Source organism: Lepisma saccharinum, chromosome 26, assembly GCF_977018435.1.
Source record: "Lepisma saccharinum chromosome 26, izLepSacc3.1, whole genome shotgun sequence".
Classification (NCBI taxonomy): Eukaryota; Metazoa; Arthropoda; class Insecta; order Zygentoma; family Lepismatidae; genus Lepisma; species Lepisma saccharinum.
In genome coordinates this window covers 52112399-52133288 of record NC_139254.1, presented here as the reverse complement: position 1 = coordinate 52133288, position 20890 = coordinate 52112399, and the positions used below count along the sequence as shown (strand labels likewise).

General features: G+C 36.6%; 2 protein-coding genes across 3 annotated transcripts in view; one reads left to right on the top strand and one right to left on the bottom strand.

Annotated features, from left to right (window-relative positions):
- Positions 1–20890, bottom strand: part of LOC145979564 (uncharacterized) — a 420647-nt gene that overhangs the window by 62452 nt on the left and 337305 nt on the right. The window lies entirely within an intron of this gene.
- The window catches only part of Mo25 (calcium binding protein Mo25), a 43365-nt gene that overhangs the window by 8877 nt on the left and 13598 nt on the right, over positions 1–20890 (top strand). For both annotated transcript variants that reach the window (XM_083112354.1, XM_083112356.1), the window contains exons 3-5: positions 2166–2359; positions 8750–8917; positions 16776–16894. In XM_083112354.1, coding sequence (XP_082968480.1) covers positions 2258–2359; positions 8750–8917; positions 16776–16894 — 389 coding nt within the window. In that variant the 5' untranslated portion in view covers positions 2166–2257. The remainder of the gene's footprint in view (positions 1–2165; positions 2360–8749; positions 8918–16775; positions 16895–20890) is intronic.

Below are 20890 nucleotides of genomic sequence, written 5' to 3'. Positions count from 1 at the left end.
TAAAAAATTATGGATTTTCTGAGTTTTAGTGAATGATAAAATACATTAGAGATACTCATGCAATAATGGGTTATTATTTTTTATTAATGATAGTATTTTTTTGTAATTATTATAATTAATAAATAACTGCACACACATAATCAGCAAAGGAAGCAATGATTCAATAATAAAATGGTTTATTGAATTTTTGTGATAAGAAAAAAGTGTGGGCCTGTGAGCCTCCCCCTGGTATGTATGTTTCTTGTATGACACAGGTAAGCTATGGTTAAATCTAAGCGTGTAGTCCTGATGAGCACATATGACCATGAAATGGACTTAAAACAAGCTTTAACATGTTTGTGTCTCAATTTAAATGTCGATGTCATAATATATGAAACAAATGTTAATGTCAAAGTATGCGATGTTTCGGGATAATTAAAAATCTTAACTGTTCACAACACGTATGCAGAAGTATACGTATTACGTGAATGTGTGTATATATCGTGTAACTCTGGGGTTATAAAGCATATACTTCTTGTTGTTGATGGTTCTTATTTATTTTACATTTTGACAGACACGTCTTTTGTCAAGGGGAGAGAAGAAAAGCAATTTAAATTCGGACTTAGCCAGTTCTGATACCCTTTTCAATATTTGGAAATCAAAATTTTTAAAGTAGAGTGAAATATTTGCAAATATTAACTAACTATGCCATATGAATGCTCCATTTTTTATTTGAAATATACATAATTTCCATGATATTTAGACTAGAAAAGCGTTCTGTTGCATTTTTGCGGACCATTCAAGATTTCCGGACTCTTGGAAAAGTATTGGACACTCCTAATACATCGGTTTGGCACTAATTTAAATTTAAACAATCTAATTGATTTTTGAGCTTCCATTGTTTATTGGATTTCTTAAATTTGATATGATTTACCATATTTACATGTGTATAATACGCACCCAGGTTTTGATAGGGAAAAGTGACAAACAATTATATCTCGTATATAATGTGCAGTACAATCCAGGCTCAAGAAACGGCTCTCTTAGTTGTAAGTCGTAAAGCTGTTGCTTTACAAATACTGCTATACCCATCCCATGTGACTGGACGTGCATGCTCGAATTCTGCCAGAACGATACTGCTTTTCTTGGTGTCGCAAAACATTACATTACAAAGTTAAAAATCGTGGGAAATGACCTTTAAACTTTTATATGTGGTTTTGCACATTCCTTCTTTACTTTTTCTAAAAAAAAAACTTCAAAATATATACTTTTACGTAACTAACATAACATTTATACGAGGCATATTCAGGACCCTCAAACTAACAGTTGGCAACACAAGATTTCTTCCATTAAGGCATTTACACACTCCTATATTATATTATTTGGCCAGTAATACATTTTAATTATTATGTTCTTTTTCCTTGTCTTTTCTTTCATCCAAAGTACCATCAAAATCATAACATTCCTTCTCCATGCGCTTATTTCAACCACATTGCACACTGGTATCGCTATCTTGAATGGAACACTAGTTATATTCAGGAACTGCAGAATATAAGCTTTACAACGATGTATAACCTCATAGGGTTCTGTAAACATGAAATATCAATACAAGTGTCACAAAATCATGGAATGACCCTGTACGGTTTCATGTTGGCTGTTTAAATTATTCCGTGCATAATGCGCACCACAGTTTTTGGGGGCAAACATTTGGAAAAAGTGTGCATTATACATGAGTAAATACGGTAATTCACATTTTGCTCTTGATTAAAAAGTGTGTGTGTGTGTTGATACATTGAAAGTACTTCCCCCAACTGGTATAATACAGGGTTCGGCAGAAGTGATGCCCATTTTTCATAAGCTGGTAATCTACACCAGATCTTTTATTACAGGATCAGAATTGTACATATTTCTTGTAGAAAATCATAAGCATGTAATAATGGAACGTAACGTCACACCACTACACTGAATCTAGTAGTGGCATTTTTGTTTAAATGATCAAAGTGGTATTTATCTTGTGCGAGACATTCATGTACCCTATCAACCACACGAAGCAAGTCTTTCGACAAAATTCAACGGTAATGCCAGAATTGCTAAAAACAGGGGTTTGAGGTTGAGAGCATGAGCGTAAATACCCTGGTATGATTCTGTTTGAGCCAAGGATGTAATATTTTGTTTTTTCTTGGCAGGTTTTAAACTTCTGATGTGTTGCCAAAGGGATTTGTGATTTATCCTGGTTAAGTCTTATTTGTTAAGTTCACAGTCTACCAGGAACTGCACCATGCCTCTGTTTGGAAAATCCCAGAAGAGCCCAGCAGAAGTTGTCAAAGCTTTGAAAGAAGCTGTAAATGCCTTAGAGAGGGGTGACAAAAAGGCAGAGAAGGTAGGAGAGTCTGGTGTTTGTCTACATTGCTTAAAACATTAGTTCCTAAAGTGTGTGCCGGGGCATCGCGAAACCTTGGCTGGCTTACAGGGGCACCGCGAAATGTTCCAATATTTTCACTGAAATGACACTCGTTAGTCTACACATGGTTTTAGTACTTTTTACATATAAATTGTTTCTGATTTTGAAATATATGTTTATTAACCCTAGCAATGCCAAGGTTCTTTTTGTTACATGGATTACCAAGGATTTTAATTTTTTATATTTTTGCTGGCAATAATTAAAATATAAATAAAAATTAGTGTTAATGTAATTATTGAACAAATTATGTATGGGTATTGGAAAGATTTTATGATTATTTTTTGAAGGATAGGGAATTTATGTGAGAGATAAAGGCAATTAAAAGTAATAAATATGGAAGAATTGTATTTTGTATAATTAGGTAACAATTATTGAATTTAAATGTGTTTAAATTACCACAATGGTTATTTTTAGTTATTATTGAAAAAATGAATTATTTTTTGGATATTACATGTCAAATTAATAAATTTGATAAATTATATATTTTATATAGAATAAATTAAAATTAAAATTTTTTGGTTTTTTTAGTTAGTTTTAAAAACAACTAAATTTGTGCAATGCAACTAGGAATTTTTCAAGGAGGGGTCAAGAAGATAATAGTCAAATTGTCAGGGGGGGGGGGGCTCAGAGGCCCATGAATGAAGGTTCAATTGAACTGGACTGATGTGTGTTTTCTGTCATTTGTTCACATAAGTTAACTAATTAGTCACATAAATTACATATTGATTTTTAAGTAATTATAGTAAATCACTGTAACATTTATTACTTTTCTTCAATTGCAATGTTGATACTTGGAACAATGCTTAAACTGTGCAAAATTCTAGCAAAGTTATCTTTTTTTTCTTTTTCTACTACCTATACATTCATTATATTGAATTGTTACTATAGTTTAGCAAATGGCCACGGTGGCTCAGTCGGTAACGCGTCTGACTACCATGATTAAGGTCCGGGGTTCGATCCCCGGCCGGTTCAAATCCGGGAACTTTTCTAACGGTGGAAGCGGCCCCGGCGCCTACCCAGCGTCGAATAACATGGGTACCTGGGGGAAACCCTGGGGGGTAAAGGCGGTCAGGGGCGTGATGCTGATCACATCACCCCCACTTACGACCGGATCAAGAAATTGTGGGGCGTTACCCCCACACCCCCTATACGCCTTCATGGCGTGGTGCTATGCACAGGGGAACACTTTACCTTTTTACTATAGTTTAGCAATTGAATATATCCCCTCATGTATTGAAATACCTTTAAAACATCATTGCGAAATCTTTCCTTAGAATTAAGAAGGGTTGGGCCTTTGAGGCCCATAAACAATATCAACGAAATAAAGTAACTTTTTAATGAACATTTTTGGGAAAAATCACACGATGTCATTCTACATATTGCAAGGAATAATTACTATTTTTTATGAATTTTTACGCAAAAAAAGAATCAGTAGGCCTGAGAGCCCCCCCCTTGGTTTTGCTAGGGTTAACCATACTAACTGACGTTGCAAGTGTTAGGTAGGCCTACATTCTGACTTGTGCACCGTGGAAAAATCTTGAAACACTAAGGGTGCCGTGAAACGTAAAAGTTTGAGAACCACTGGCTTAAAATACTCACTGTAAGCTTTTATTCATATTTCTGATGAGAGAATGGCTGAGATCTCTAGATCACAAGCGAGGCTTATATTTATCACTACCAGACTATCATTGGTCTCTCGCTTGTTACAGCAAGTGAACATGTCGAAGATCAACCACCATATATGTCAACTAACGTTGAAACTTTGCTCTCTCAGAGCAATTAAGGGTTTCATGAAAAATACAACTTGTCCCAATTAATTTGCACAGTAGTGTGTGTGTGTGTATATATATATATATATATATAAAATGTTATGGTGTAACTATTAGAAGCAAATTCAAATTGTGTTAATTTTAACAGTGACAAAAAATGTACTGTTCAAGAAAGTTATGTTTTAAAAGTAACTGTTACTCTTAATTATTTTCAAGTATAACTAAGTTGCAGTTATTGTTTCTTACAATGTAACTGCCACTTACTTTTACAGTTATTTTATCCTAGATCAGCCTTTAACTTGTACAGTATATGATATGCATTTGGGGTTGCCATATGAAATAAACGTTAACCCTAGATCTTCTTCTATACCACTGAGCTACCAAACCAACTTCTGGCTAAGTAACTTTGATGGAACATATACAGAGTGTCCGAAAAGTCACGCAACCTGGTGTTTACGACCGTATAACGGAATAGTGAAACGGAATGAGAAGAAACGCTTTCCGCCAAGAGAATGCCCTGTGTATTGGGAAAATTTAGAGAGACAAACATATGTAAGAACATGCATGTTTTAATAACAAATAAGCAAAGTGTTGCCAAAGGCGGAAAAAAAATATTTGCAAATCGTGTATATTGATGCACAGAACTCACGGAGGTAAATTATTGCAACATTTCACAATACCAACGAACAATTTGGATGGCCATCTAATGAATTTGACAGAAAAAGAACTTTGACGAAGTTTCAAAAACATTGCAGAAGGGAATAAATGGGCTGTTCCAAAAATCGATGTTTTCACAATATTACGAGGGACACTGGCAACACTGTTGGTGTCACGTGTCACTAACAGACGTGTTTCACCTCAGGCTATCACACTAAGGCACTTTTAACGACAAAGGAGAAAGTTGGTTATTCTCGAACATATGCAATAAATTACATACACCTTGCAACCCTGAAATGTGGTTTCAATTGGATAGGTATGTCAACAGCCAAAATTCCAGGCATTGGTCGACAGAAAACCCACATCAGTTGCATGAACTACCCTTGCACTCTCCGAAAATCGGTGTATGGTGTGGAATATCGCAACGTCGTATTGTGGGACCGTTATTCTTTGAGACAACAGTGGATACTGCTGTGTACGGGGATCTCATAATGCAATTCGTTGCTCTCCTGGAAGAAGACGAACGTGATGTTTGGCTACAACAAGATGGAGCAACTTGCCATACATCTAATGAATCTCTTCGTATGCTGAGAGAATTCCAAGGATTTATGGCCCAGTCGCTCGCCCGATTTAACATCTGCAGATTTTTTTCTGTGGAGTTCCTTAAAGGGGAAAGTATACCAAACGGGACCCAGAACATTGGAGGAGCTGAAACGAAACATTACACAGGAAATTAATAATATCGGTGATGCAACCCTCAGGAAGGCATCTGAGAACATGATCAAGCGAACCAACTTATGTATCCAAGAAAATGGTGGACACTTCGAACATTTGCTTTAATTTGTAGGGATACCCACATTTCAGGGTTGCAAGGTGTATGTAATTTATTGCATATGTTCGAGAATAACCAACTTTCTCCTTTGTCGTTAAAAGTGCCTTAGTGTGATAGCCTGAGGTGAAACACGTCTGTTAGTGACACGTGACACCAACAGTGTTGCCAGTGTCCCTCGTAATATTGTGAAAACATTGATTTTTGGAACAGCCCATTTATTCCCTTCTGCAATGTTTTTGAAACTTCGTCAAAGTTCTTTTTCTGTCAAATTCATTAGATGGCCATCCAAATTGTTCGTTGGTATTGTGAAATGTTGCAATAATTTACCTCAGTGAGTTCTGTGCATCAATATACACGATTTGCAAATATTTTTTTTCCGCCTTTGGCAACACTTTGCTTATTTGTTATTAAAACATGCATGTTCTTACATATGTTTGTCTCTCTAAATTTTCCCAATACACAGGGCATTCTCTTGGCGGAAAGCGTTTCTTCCCATTCCGTTTCACTATTCCGTTATACGGTCGTAAACACCGGGTTGCGTGACTTTTCGGACACTCTGCATTTTCACGGGAAAGGAAATTTTGAATCTCCTCAATGGCATAGGCATACAGGGTGTACCGAAAGAAGTAAACCCATTTGTCGTATGTATTACGAAACAACCTTATGAGGTACAACAAAAATAGAGATATCTATGGGAAGCCTACAGTTTGGAGATCATCTGTGAAAAATAACATTGGACATATGACCACCATTCACATCCCAACACTGATTGATTCGAGGCACCACACTTTCCATAACCTTCGCCAAAGGTTCTTGGCAGAGACCATGAATGGCTATACCAATGTTGTCCTTGGGAGCAGCAATCATTGCTGGTTTATTCCAGGCCAACTAATGTTTCCATTTGGCTGTTCTGCCAGCGCAAGGAACTCATGTGCAAACTGTAACCTTTGTTGTATGACTCTAGGCGTTATTTTCTGAAGAATTTGAAGTTTATGTATGTGTGTAAGTCAGCACATAATATTCTGTGCAATAATGAGCTCCTGCGAACAACAGCGAAGTGATTTCTGGGGACTGTTTATCACTGACGTACTGACAGTCTCGATTTTCTCTGCAGTGCAAGACTATTTTGGATTTCTGGATCGAGGCTCTTCAGCAACATTGCCTGTGGCACGGAACTGATCAATACATTGCCATATGACATGTTTTGAGGGGGCATTGCAAACATTAAATTGTCATCTTTATGCACACTGAGCTTGCACAATGCTTTGTCCATTGGAAAAGTAAAGTTCAACGATGGAAGCACGTTCTGTGTTAGGCCTGCTCATGTTAAAAACTCCAGACCCACAGCTCTAACAGAAAGAAGGGACATAATTTGTACACTTTAGTAATATTTCGTGTTTCAAAATGGTTTACTTCTTTTGGGACACCCTGTAGTAGTAACACTGTTATAAAAAGTCTTGGTTCGATCCAAGGTGGAAGCACAGTGGTTCATATCCCACTTTTATGTTGAGAGACGTAGAATAGGGCTGTAAATTGTAACACTTAAACATTGTTAAAAATATTTGATCAGTATTAAAGTATTCCACTCCAGTTGTGTGTCTCCATTTACCACTTTTGTTTCAAAATATTCAACACTTGCACAAGTTGTCTACCAGTCAAGAAATACTTGTCAAGCAGTTTTGCTATCACAATGATTGATTGATTCGTTTAGTTTACTTCACTTTTCGGCACCTTTTGGCTAATCACAAAGATGAGGAGGAATGGTGGTAAGTTGAGGTGGATGAAGGGAATAGCACAAACACTAAGGAATGACAACACAAGCCCCACTTACGATTACACTGGCTGAGAGTCCAGATGCCAGTCTGCCAAATGTAGTCCAGGGCATACTACACGGAAGTGAACATTAATTATTACATGCATGAATACATAAAGCAACCATAATTCCCTTCTTAAAGTACAACTTAAGTTTTCGTCTTAACTGACATTTTGGGTAGGGGGTTTTCATTAAAAAAATATATATATATATTTATTTTCTTAATTGTAATTTCAAACTTTACCTAAGTAGGGGTCAAATAAATTAAGGTTCATAAAAAAAATTAAAATGTCAAGATTTTTGGGTTTGCTATTTTGGTAAACATCCTATTACATCAGAAAATTAAAACACCTATTATGTGAACACAAAATCCAGGTTTCACACAATACTGATGCAAAATAAATTAAAAGTTCAAATTTTGCATAATTTCCAGGATAATTTGACTGCAATGCTGTTGCACAGCATTTTTGTAGGCTACGCGGAAGACAGAATGCCAGAAAGGCATTGGCTGATACAGTAAATAAATTCCATCTGATACTTCCCAGTGACAATACATCAACATTGGCTCATTCCTCGTGTACGAGTCTCCCCTTTTTTTCATTTAGTTAGTGCTTTTTCAGTATTCAAGGTGTGTTACCATATTTCACCGCATAATCATCGCACTATTTCATCAGATCAAAAATTTGTTTATAACATTTCATTACATAATCGTCACATCGGCCTGTCAGATAATAAAACCAATAATAGTGACGTAGGATCTTCAGACACAGTAGATTAAATTTTGTAAATCTATACTTTGCAACACTGTAGTAAATTTTCTCAAGTGTAGTACACAAATCAATAACTAATGCGCTAACTTTTTTCAGACCGGAAAAATGTTCCCTAAACTGTCATGAAGATATGATGTGCCTGGATTTAGACTATATTTAATTTTAGCGTATATTCCTGAGTATTCCGTGGATCAAAATCTTGCATCAGACAGTTTACCTAGTAAGAAATTATTTTTATGTATTGGTAATACTGGCACAATTTGCAAATAAAAAATTAGCATATAATCTGCGATGATTAAGGAGTGAAATATGGTATTTAGTTTTAACATTTAAAAGTGTAGAAAGTTGAATAAATAAAAATTTTCACAATTTAATTTTTATTTATTGTGTGTGAACTTTTATGTAGGGAATCTAATTCCATGAGCAATGATTTTGTGGGTTTGTGAAGTAATAGCTGATATGTTTTAGGCTCAGGAAGATGTAAGCAAGAACTTGGTCCTCATCAAGAACATGCTGTACGGAACATCGGATGCTGAGCCACAGACTGACATTATTGTAGCCCAGCTAGCTCAAGAATTGTACAATAGTAACTTGCTACTCCTTCTTATTCAAAATCTGAACCGCATAGATTTCGAGGTAAGCACAATCAGAAAGTTTTCTGTTACTTCAAATCTGTTTTCATGTTTAATTATGGAAATTTTCTGTATAATAGTTTTAAATTTGTGCATTCAACTCTGGGTGTAGTGAACTCACTTGTAGTTAACATTCAGCTGTAGCGAACCCAAATCACTAGTTCCGGCCCAAATATATTACAAATACTCTTTAATTATTTTTTTTAAACGTAGAGAGTAAAATGCCCATGAAATAATATTGTACACCCACTGTACCCCCTCAATAATTATGTTGATTTTTTTAATCTACAGATTTCAATGTATTACATAATATAAAATTGGTTCCAGTGCATGGAAAACACAAATAACAAACACATTGAATCCCAGAGTATGGCCCACATAAGTAAAAATCTGCCATCTCGGTACTTTCGCAGCTTTTTATTAGTAAAAACCTTTTGTAAACACAATAAAATAGTGAAAGAACAAATCTGAAATTGCTATCAGCTCCAAACGTAACACTCTTAACCTAACGACGTAAAATTATTGCTGCTGTTGTGGAATGTCATGTTGGGTGCTATATTCACTTGCGCAAAGCCTTTGAGCTCTTCTGCTTCTCAGTAAGATAGCAGACGTACTTTACACACTAAAAACAACTGAAAACGTTCATAAACAACATAATCTTCATAAACCATGCAAAATACTTCACTTTCTCGAGGTCCTAGAGAGGGTGAAGGTTAACATAATGTCATGGTTAACATCAAAAGTACAGTACTTCAAAGCAAACTATCTCTTATATTAACTAGAAGACTTAAATACACCTTTTTGCTGTCTGTTTTTGTCTAGTAGCATGCACAGGAGGCTTTCAACAGGCACAGATAAGACTTTTTCAAGGTATAGTAAATTAAGTGTACCATAAACTGATTTTATGTTTGTACTGTACATACTTCGTTTCCTTAATAGGGATTCTGAATGTGAACAAAACCCTATGATGCAACATCCCTCTAAGGGCCAGAGTGGCTTTTTCATTGGGTGAAGGGAGGTCTATGCATTGAGTCCCCTCACCGCTGTTTTCTGGTTTTCGAGACTGGAGCCCACTACCACTTTTCAAGTAGCTCTCCAATTGTCCTCACGGACTGCCCTGATTACGTAGTGGTAATGCCATCATCTTGTAATCAGTAGGTCCCAGGTTTGATACCAAGGAGACACACTTCGCAGTAGTTCGGATTCCATTTTAAACTGTAGTTCCAGTCGCAATTAGCCTAGGTGTGCATAAAGTGCACTTAAAACGAGAATTGAAAGAAATCCAATTACAGTATCCTCATGATGCTGGGTCAATGCCAAACTTTTGTAGCCTCCCACAGGGAAGATTATCTGTCAATGAAACTATTTCTGTCGTATTTTTTTTGCATGCCCCAATTCTGGTTAAGGGAAGGCATTTTGGTTTTAGTGTACCAACTCTGAATCTGTGGATTCATTATAAGCAGAGTTGGCTGTATAAATAAGTTAATGTTTTGTTGAATGGTTAAGAGAATAGTTAATGTTTTGTTGAATGAAGCACTGGCACACTATAAAAAGTATCTATGTACAATCACGGACACTGCCGGCTTGTAATGAATACCTTGACTTAAAATGGAATAGTTACAAGCCGGCAGTGTCCGTGACTGTACTAATTTTAGTGTATGTGTATGTTATCTTAGAATTGTTGGTGAAGACTTAGCATATAACACACACAGTTTCTTAATTATGGAGGAACCCTATTCACTGTCCTCTTGCTTCTGGTGTCAGTGAATTTAGGTTTCAAATAGGGTGGATTATTGAGTTTTTTTGCTGGCCAGTCACGTGAAAGTGGTAGACATTCGATCTTCCCACTGAAGTGTCTGGGTTGAGGTCCTGGCTCCCTTTGGTAATTTCATCTAATTACACTTATCCTCCGTTTTGTGATTAGCTGAAAGTGGCAGAAAGTAAGGTAAAATAAACAAAAATACAAATACATAGATTTCCTATATTTTATATAATCCCGCCTTTATTCATTGAATCTTGATGGTTTCGATAAAGCAGCATGTTAAATTTTCAAAATTTTTTACATTTTTCCATATTTTTAGTTTTTTCACCTTGGTCTCCTGAAGAATGTCAAATTGGGGTTCTTCTGTAATTATCTTTCTTAAAATGTAATAAAATAATCAAATGTTTCATGCATCAACTGTTGAACATTAGAATAATTTGCTTTTAATTTTTTGATCAATGCTTTGTATGAAATGAAGAAAATTTTATAATTCTTGAAGCCTTTAGTACAGGTCAGGCATAATTAAATTAACATTCAAAAGAAATCTTTATTCCTGCGTTTCATCTACAAAATAGGCATTTCTGTTGAGAGTTAATTTCACGAAGAATGAAGGAGAGAGAGAGAGAGATAAAATAAACTAGTGGGGATCGGACACATCAGTGGGTACCCTATCAGTTGGGCCACATATGTGAATAAAGGATCAAGATTTTGGTACAAAAATTTGGCACATTTTTGTAACCAAAAGTAGTATTGATTGATTGATTTGGTGTTAAGTCCACTTTGTGCACATTAAGGCTAATTGGGACTGGACCTACACTTTGAAGTGGGATCTGAACCACTTGTGCCTCCACCGGGTATCGAACTCGGGACCCCTTGATTACAAGACTACGATGCTACCACTGTGCCATCGGGGAGGCCCGTAAAAGTAGTATATAAAAATGAGATTTCGGTGTTAAAATGGTGACTATGACTGTAAATAAAAGCTACACCTATTATACAGGGTGGTTACTCACCAGAAATTCCTTAAATTCCGGTAATTATGCATGAATTATTGGCTTCGGGAATTCTAACAGTTGGGCTGAAAAGTTCGTAGGCTAACATAGTAAAAAATATTTTTTTGACAAAATTCGATTTTATTATTCAATATAGTTGCCTTCGAGGGTGATACAACGATTATAGCGGACAGGAAAAAGTCACTGGGGGCCAGATCTGGAGAATATGGTGGATGGGGAAGCAATTCGTAGTCTAATTCATATAATTTTGCCATCGTTTTCATTGATTTGTGACACGGTGCATTGTCTTGATGAAACAGCACTTTTTTTTTCTTCAAATGGGGCCGTTTTTTCGTGATTTCATCCTTTAAACGCTCCAACAACGCTATGTAATAATCGCTGTTGATGGTCTGGCCCTTTTTGAGGTAATCGATGAATATAATACCATGCGCATCCCAGAATACTGATGCCATATAACATAACCTTCCCAGCCGACTGTTGCGTCTTTCCACGCTTTGGATTCGGTTCATCACGTGCAGTCCACTCGGCTGACTGTCGATTGGACTCTGGAGTGTAGTTATGGAGCCATGTTTCATCCATTGTAATATATCGACGGAAAAAGTCCAACACGTTCCTTTGATATTTTTAAAGTCTCAGCTATCTCGATCAACTTCACTTTACGATCATTTAAAATTATTTTGTGGACTTTTTTGATGTTTTCGTCGGTAACAGCCTCTTTGGGGCGTCCACTGCGTGCATCGTCTTCGATGCTCATTTCGCCTCGTTTAAAATTAGCAAACCACTTCTCAACGGTTGATTTTCCTGGTGCAGAGTCCGAATAATGTTTATCAAGCCAAGCCTTGGCTTCAACAGTATTTTTTTTTCTCCAAAAAGCAATGCTTTATTAACACACGAAATTCTTTTTTATCCATTTTTTCACAATAACAAAAGCTGCTTCACTCACAATGCTATATCTCACGAACTAATTATCCGGCAGCTGTGGAATTTATACACGTATCTTTTGAAGGTTAGTACTAAGTAAAAATCACATGGATTTAATTCTAGTAACGCCATCTATGAGTCAGCCTACGAACTTTTCAGCCCAACTGTTACATTATATCTGCGTGTATTTTTCTCCGTTAGACGTGAAAAATTGCAACTTTTATTAATCCAGAACCTATTGAATTTATACATATTTAAAATTCCCTGAGGCAAGTATTTCACAGTTTAGCATTTTCTTTATCGAGGAAGGAGAAAAAGCTAGGTGGAAAATAGAACGGAATTATCTTTATTCGTTCACTTTGTCCTTTGCAGAACAATCTATGCAACACGTGAAAGATTATTGATACATGTAACAGTTTTTCGTAGATTAGTACATCCTGTAACATTTGTGACACATGTATTACGAGTCTTGAGTATACGAAATGGCAAATGTAAACCCCACACCTTGAACTAAATATTTTAAATATATATAATGTTAATCGAACTGAATCAGAATTTTTGAATACGTTAGAAACACTCACACCTTCTGTGTTTGTGTGTGTGGTGAGAGGCGGTAATATGTAAGGTTGAAATAGAGAAAACGTGTACCCTTGAATTTGTGGAAAATTAGCCTTGAAAATCTGGAATTATACTTCAATTTTACCATGGTTCGAGATTGGCCACCCTGTTATACAAAATGAACTAATAGCACATTTGTGTAGTTTCAGAGCATTAAGTTTATTCCTGTGTAAAGGAGTCCGTTTTGGCTTCTCAAATATTTGCAGCAGAATTAATCATTTTTTTTGAGAATTGCATACTCAAGTGATAATTCAAACTTTCAGAGAGTGTTGTGTAGGTAAATAATTCTAAATTTCATGTTTAAGAGTTTATTTCGCATTTTTCAGTTCATTTCACATCATTTAGTGACAAAATATGGTAGGAAAATGCACCTCACACACTTCAAAAACATGAAAAATTAACATTAGAGCATGATATTGTGTTTCTGTCAATCAAAGAAATTAATATGCATGCTCCTACCCGTCAGTATCAGTTGATATGGGCACATCAGCATATTGGTTCATCAATAAAATTACAAATATTTTTGTCAATCAGAATGCCGATTTTACGTTCCTCGATTTAAGTTTTTTCAGCTTGGTCCCCTGAAAAACGTAAAATCGAGGTTTCACTGTATCTGGCAATTACCAGTTCTTTCTTGTAATCAAGGGGTGCTGGGTTTGATTCCCGGTGGAGACACATAGTGGTTCAGATCCCACTTTAAACTGTAGATCCAGTCCCAATTAGCCTTACTGTGCATAAAGTGGACTAAAAACACCAAATCAATCAATCTAAATGCGCAGTTTCTTTTTCAAAGATAGAACTCATTGCAGTCAGTTGGACACATTCATTAATTAAGGAGGTTGACCATTCCTCAAGGAGCATTTGCAACTCATATCAGGATGTAAAACTACAGAGAATAACACTTATGTGTCACTCAGCAAAGGTGTATAAGAAAATATTAGAGAAAAGAATAAGGGAAGAAGCTGAACAAGAGAGAGGAACAGTATGGATTTAGAAGAGGCAGATCAACAGTAGACCTGATATTCACCATAAGGCAAATGCAGGAAAGGCACTACAAGTGTGGAAATGATTTGGTTATGGCATTCCTAGATATAGAAACTGCATACGATAGCATGGACAGAACAATGATTTGGAAGACACTAAGAGAGAAAGGAGTTGAGGAAGAGATGGTGTGTAGAGTGCAGAGCCCATACAAGGCCAACCAGAGGTGTGTGAAGACACCAGTGTGAAGAACGGAGTGGTTCAGTATAAGTAATGGACTAAAACAGGGAAGTGCTCTTTCCCCACTGCTCTTCATAATTACAATGGATGCAATTAATGAAGAGGTGGGGATGAAGATAGGAGAGGAAGAGATGAAGGCCCTGCTGTTCACTGCTGACTTAGTAATATGGGGAAACAGTGAAGAAGTAGTACAGAGACAGCTTGTTAATTGGAATGAGGAAATCAGAAGAGCAGGAATGAACTAATAACAACAAAATACCGAGCTAGAAATGAACTAGAATAAAAATGGACACTGAATTGTTAAGGGTATTGGAGAGCTTCAAATGTCTAGGAAGCATAATTGAGAAAAGTGGAAGAATAAATGAGGAGTTAAACAGAATAGGAGAAATGGGTGGTGGACTATATCAATGCATTCAAAGATTAATATGGAACAGGATGTACCTATGAAATCCAAGAAGGTAATAGATAACACATACTATGTGCCAATAATGGACATTTCCACTCATTTTTTTTACAACAATTTTAAAAATTACACCCTGGATGACCCCTGCAAGCTCTCGCGTTTCTCTACGTTCAGTTTAAGGCAAAAATGAGACTTCCAAAGTTGCGAGGTTAGCGTTGTGCTGAAAACGTGCACCCGCCATGTTAATATGTCACTACTTAGAGAGAGCTAGTTTGTCGTCTGCTTCGAGCATCCAGTTTACTGGGCGTAGCCATCGGTGAGTGAACATGTGCAGCTGTTTCACAAATCTGTACAGATTTAAATAATGGAAGAAGGAGCAATAGTGGAAAGGAAAGCTATGCTTTGTAATGATCATTCTTCCATGAAATATCCCTGCTGCTCATGTGCAAGATAAATGAAAGGATTCTGCTGTGTGCGTGTTCTCAGGTCATGCGAAAAATATTGCTTGGAAAATTGGTTGGTTGCTGACCAAACTTTCAAAAATATATTTTAAACTTATATTTATCGAAAGTTACCATAACCTATGTAGTGCAAAATAAGAATTTTCAGATTCTTCACTTTATTTATAAAGCCTATTTTACTTTCTTTTCCATAAAGCAATTTCAGTTTGCGTTTCATTTCTGTTACGCAAATTATGATCAAATATTTTTGTGCAGATAAGAGAAATTGCACTGAGAAAATTACATCAGTTGCACAGTACATATCAATACTTAGTTTATGTATAATTATTACATGAAAATAATGAGTATAACCATGGATGTATTTAAGGGGTGTGTCTGTCTTTCTCTCTCTCTCTCTCTCTTTCTCTCTCTCTCTCCCCCCCTCCCCTCTCTCCTCTCTCTCTCTCTCTCTCCATCCCTCCCTCACCCCCCTCCCCTGCCAGTTGTGTTCTGCCCACACTGCTGAATGATATGTGTGCAGGGGATCAAATAATTTCAAAATGGAAAAACAATGTTTGGGAAAACATCTTCAGCGGAGACGAAGCATCCAGCGATGGTACGAAAAGTTTAAGGCTACGGAAAGCGTAGCAGATTTGAAGTTCAAGATACCTGATGTGAATCACAACATTCCAGACAAGCTCCGTCAGAATGCAATTCTCGGATTCAAATGAAGATTGTAAGAGTGTTGGACAAGAAAGGTGCCCAGCTAGAGATCTGGCAATGAACCAAAACACATCAAACATTAATTTTTAAGTTTCCTCTGTGTAACAAGCAATATTTTGTTGCAATGAACCTATTACTTGAAAAGTTATAGGTTTTTAAAATCCTGCATGACTTTTAAAACACCCTGTATTTAAGTTTTGTTATATAGTTTGCTGTTCGTCAATTGTGACCAAATGTATCTTTATTACGGCTGAGCTGATACCGATACCGATGTATCGATATTGGCCGATACCAGTAGTATCGGTATTGGAAAGTATTGGCTGGAATTCGTGTGTCGATACCAGCTGACACTTTCGCGCAGTCTAATTATACCAGAAATTATTCAAAATTTAAACTTTTTTTTTTTTGCACCAATTTTGCACGAAAAGCTATATTTTGTAATTATTCTAAAGCAAATTTCTTGGTAAATTGATGCATATAATTGCAGATTTACACGAATATTGATCAATATTTTGAACATTTTATTTATTTCAATTTACAAGTATCAGTTCAAAGTGGTATCTTCTCAGCCCTAATATTTATTTGTCATGGAATATTCCCATTGAAATTTTGTGCATTTCTTTGTGGTTGCAACTAGCATACTACAGTTTAAAAGGCAGTTTTGTGCAATAATATACACGCACAGTTTTTCCACTGTGGTTCAGTTTTATTGTCTTAAATAGCAGTGTGGCTCAATTTCCATTGTACGTTTATCGTTGCAGGGAAAGAAGGATGTAGCTCAAGTATTCAATAACATTTTGCGTCGACAGATAGGCACAAGATCACCGACTGTGGAATACATCTGCACAAAGCCAGAAATTTTATTTACGCTAATGAGAGGGTAAGTGTGTGTATATGTAGAATGAACACATTCTAACCCCCTATGAGCTGGCAGCAACAAAATTTAAGACAATTTTGTAGGAAAATTTAAGTATAATTAAGGTATGTTTTTATTTTATTCACCTTTTTGATTATTGTTGCAAGCATGAAAGAAGTGAAAAATGAATTTTACTAGGTTAAAAACTAATATTGAGACATAATTCTTTTTGTGACATCTTTTCAAGGGAGAAAAGAATTTAACAATGTTTAACAATAAAAATTAGGGTTGGGACCGATTAATCGGTACTCTATCGGTATCGGCCGATATAGGCATATTGGTGTATCGGTAAAATTAACGATTATTTTACCGATCCGATATATCGATAAATATCTTATAATTCAGTGCAAAATTCTGCCATTTTGTTGTAATTTTTATGGACAATCTCGATGCCCTACTTTCTAAAAAAGTAATTGTCTAAATATTCAACTTCTTTTGCACTGCAGTCACCTCGAAACACACATTTGTTAAGGAGATCAAGGAACATTTCACGTTCTTCAAGTACCATATCTAATTTTATATCGGATCGGTTATCGGTATCAGTAAATTTTATATCGGTACTTTATCGGTATCGGCCAAAATTTCATATCGGCCCATCCCTAATAAAAATACAATTGGGATGTAGACAATAACAGAGCAAAGAATTCCACTGTACTATGGGAGTTTCCAAGAAGTTGTACATTATTTAAAAATTAATATGTCTTATATCTTCCTGCTTTCATATAAAATTCTTTATATATTATACATCTGTTCTAATTAACCCTTAACCGACACACACACAAAAAATTACACTTAAGACTTATATGGGTCCCTGGGACCCAGCTTTTTATTTTAATTTTTATTTACAGATAATGTTGAAAGATACAAACTCCGTTCATGCTACTTTGAAGTATGTTTGTTAGTAGTTGTAACAACAGAGTACTGATATAATAAAATAATATATTCATAGTAAAAAAAAAGTAGACACCTTTTGATAAATATTTTCACTGCATGACAAAACATAGAAATAAGTATATCTCGAGAATTAGCTACGTCATCATCTCCAACCTTGATATGTGAGATGATCAAATGTGTCAATAATTAAATACTAATATTAATTATAAAACACAGGAATAAGAACAGTAACACAACTATAGTTTGACAAAAGCCTCATAGCGATACTTTGAGACATAATATTGTGTTGCGGAATTCTATTATGCAATGCTGGTGTTTTGTGCATCTTATACTGATTTTTACTGCAAAATAAATTAGATTTGTCAGTCTCAGCGCCATATTCAGCTTTGTCTTCATCTTCTTCTACATTGGCAGATTCACCTTCACCTTGTACTCTATCCTCTGTGGCTGATTCACCTTCACTAACCTTATACAGGAAAACCTTGTTAATACGAAGTTCAAGGGACCAAAAAATGTCAACTTCGTATTAAACGACTTCGAGTTATCCAAACTTTTCAAGATGGCGCCTGTTTTCAGGTGTAAATAAAGTAGAGTATAAATTACCCCCACAAAGGATGTTTTATACTTGGTGGTAGCTCAGAAAATAAGCTTTATATGTACTATATAATAATATTGTACGTTTTAAAGAAAGTGTAAAAAATGTTACACAAAATGAGAACACGGAGTTTAACGCGGACACAAAGATTCCAAGGAGACGGCTAACACCATTTATCCTGCCTAGTTATACAACCGGTTATGCATGGGATGCATGTCGTGGCAAAAAGTCTTATAAAAAACTGTATTTTCTTTTAATTGTGCAAAGTCGTTGCTCTTCCACGAAATTCTTACAATGTTAGTTCATAAGAAACCCATTTGCACGGAGACCTACGGAAAGGAAAACAATCTCGTTTATTGCAAGAAGTGAAACTCTGAAGAATCTTGACAGTAGTCACACTGGCGCGAGCAAGAGACGGGAGATAATCGGACAGAATGAATATTGGATTTTATGTGCGTTCACTAGAACATTGTCCGTTACAGGATTAACTGGTAAGAGAAGATTCTCTTGGGAGAGAACACAACCTTTCCCTGGCACAAAACAAAACAAAAAAAATCGGGGCTGTAAATTTCGTTCTGGTTCGGCTGTCTAAAACATCGTAAAAAGAGTCACGTATTCTTTGCTTCAGTTAACTTCATATTCGCCCCCCCCCCTCCCCCTTTGCAGGGATCAGTTCAAACTCTTCCTCAACTTGCATTGTAATCCACTCTGAAAAAGTAAACACACAACTTGTGATCTGTTTGCACCGAATGTGTATCCTAGGACACATTAAACAGTGCAGCACTCGATAATCACTCTGGTTTGGATCCCACTTTAAACTGTATATTTAGTCCCGCTTAGCTCATCAGCATGAAATGAACTAAAAACAAGCTTTACGAAACTTGCGTATTTTCAGATTAATCGACAATTTATTGTAGGTTTCAGGAGGATTCTGGAGGTCAAACACTCGCTCCGCCAAAACTTTTCCTCTCGTATTCCTACATTGAGCATTGCTGTTTTTTTTTTTAACAGCAGCAAGCTAATGGTTCTGAAGAAAAGCGGGGATTATATGGCTTTGTGAGATTCAAAACAATGAAGCTTATTCCTTCGCACAGGATGAGTCATTGCAGTTATCGGCGAGCGAGAGCTTTCCAGAAGCTAGACTAAACACTGGCGCCAGCTGCAGCGTAAACACAATGAGACCGGCTGGAAGTTAGAGCAGCAGGTGGCAGAAGGGAAATCATCGGCATTTTAAAGATAACGCAGTTGTCAAAGACCGAACTTTTATCAGCAGTGTGAAAAAAAATGATCCTTGAATTACCTTTTACCATGCAACAGACAATAATACGGGCAATATTTCCTATCCAGACAGCTGCATTCAAACAAGAAAGAGGGACCTGAATTCTGCAATTATCACATTACCATGCACACCAGTGGCGGATAATGACCTGTTGTAGGAGAAGGAAGGGGTTCACTTTTCTTTTACTTATCATGCGGTTTTTGTTTGTTTTAAAGAAGGTATTCATAACTGTTTGCTTCCTTTTTAGACGCCAAAGGAAAGGAGCCTCTGTGCGCACACGAGCAAGAAAATCGTGGCCGAAACGGACCCCCCCCCCCCAAATTTTATGACCGGCACAGTTGGGAAACGTATGAAGCGGGGAAACTGAAGTTGCAACATACCTAAGATCGACGTCAACTTTTGCGGGAAACCTATATGACAACGCATTAAGCTGGTTGACGATCTTTAGTTGGTATATGCGGCTTTGATTATCTAACAGTTTCCCTTTTTTTTATGAAGTTCTACAGGGCACAAAGAACACGCTTTTAATGAAAGTGGTTACCGGAAGTTGTCGGCTACCAGGCCAAAAGTTGCTCGCTCATGGGAAATTGCTGTATCTCGAGCTCAGAGCTAGACAGATGGGTGAGACTTCCAGGCGCCACGCATCTTGTATTTTGGAACATTCGTGCGATCTTATCTTGCATTTCTCATCTAGCACTGGCGAATATTTCCAAGGTGGCGCATTCAGCGGGGAAGGAGCTTGACTTCCCATGCACATTGACAAAGAATGTCAATGTCCAGCGGGCATTTCGGGCTGCTTCCCTCGAGTTGTCAGCAGCTCTTAGGTCAAGGAAACATGTCAAGTTAAAATAACGTCCAAGCTCTCTCCACATTCGATCTTCTCTTGTCGACTTACGCAGGTGTCTACTTCGAATTAAGCGAAACCAGTTTTGCGGAAGGGTCTTGTAAACAACTTCGTATTAAAAATTATCCGTATTTCGATTTATCCGTACTGAAATACATTATAAATCCTATCTTATCGGCTGGGGAATGGGAAGAACTTCGGATTAAAGGGTACTTCGTATTAACCAATATCGTATTAACGAGGTTTTCCTGTATTGACTATCAACACCACTAATATCATCAATGCCTTTTAGGGGATCATCCAAAGTTGCAAGGATGTCTTCTTTGTTCACAATGCTGGACAGTCGTA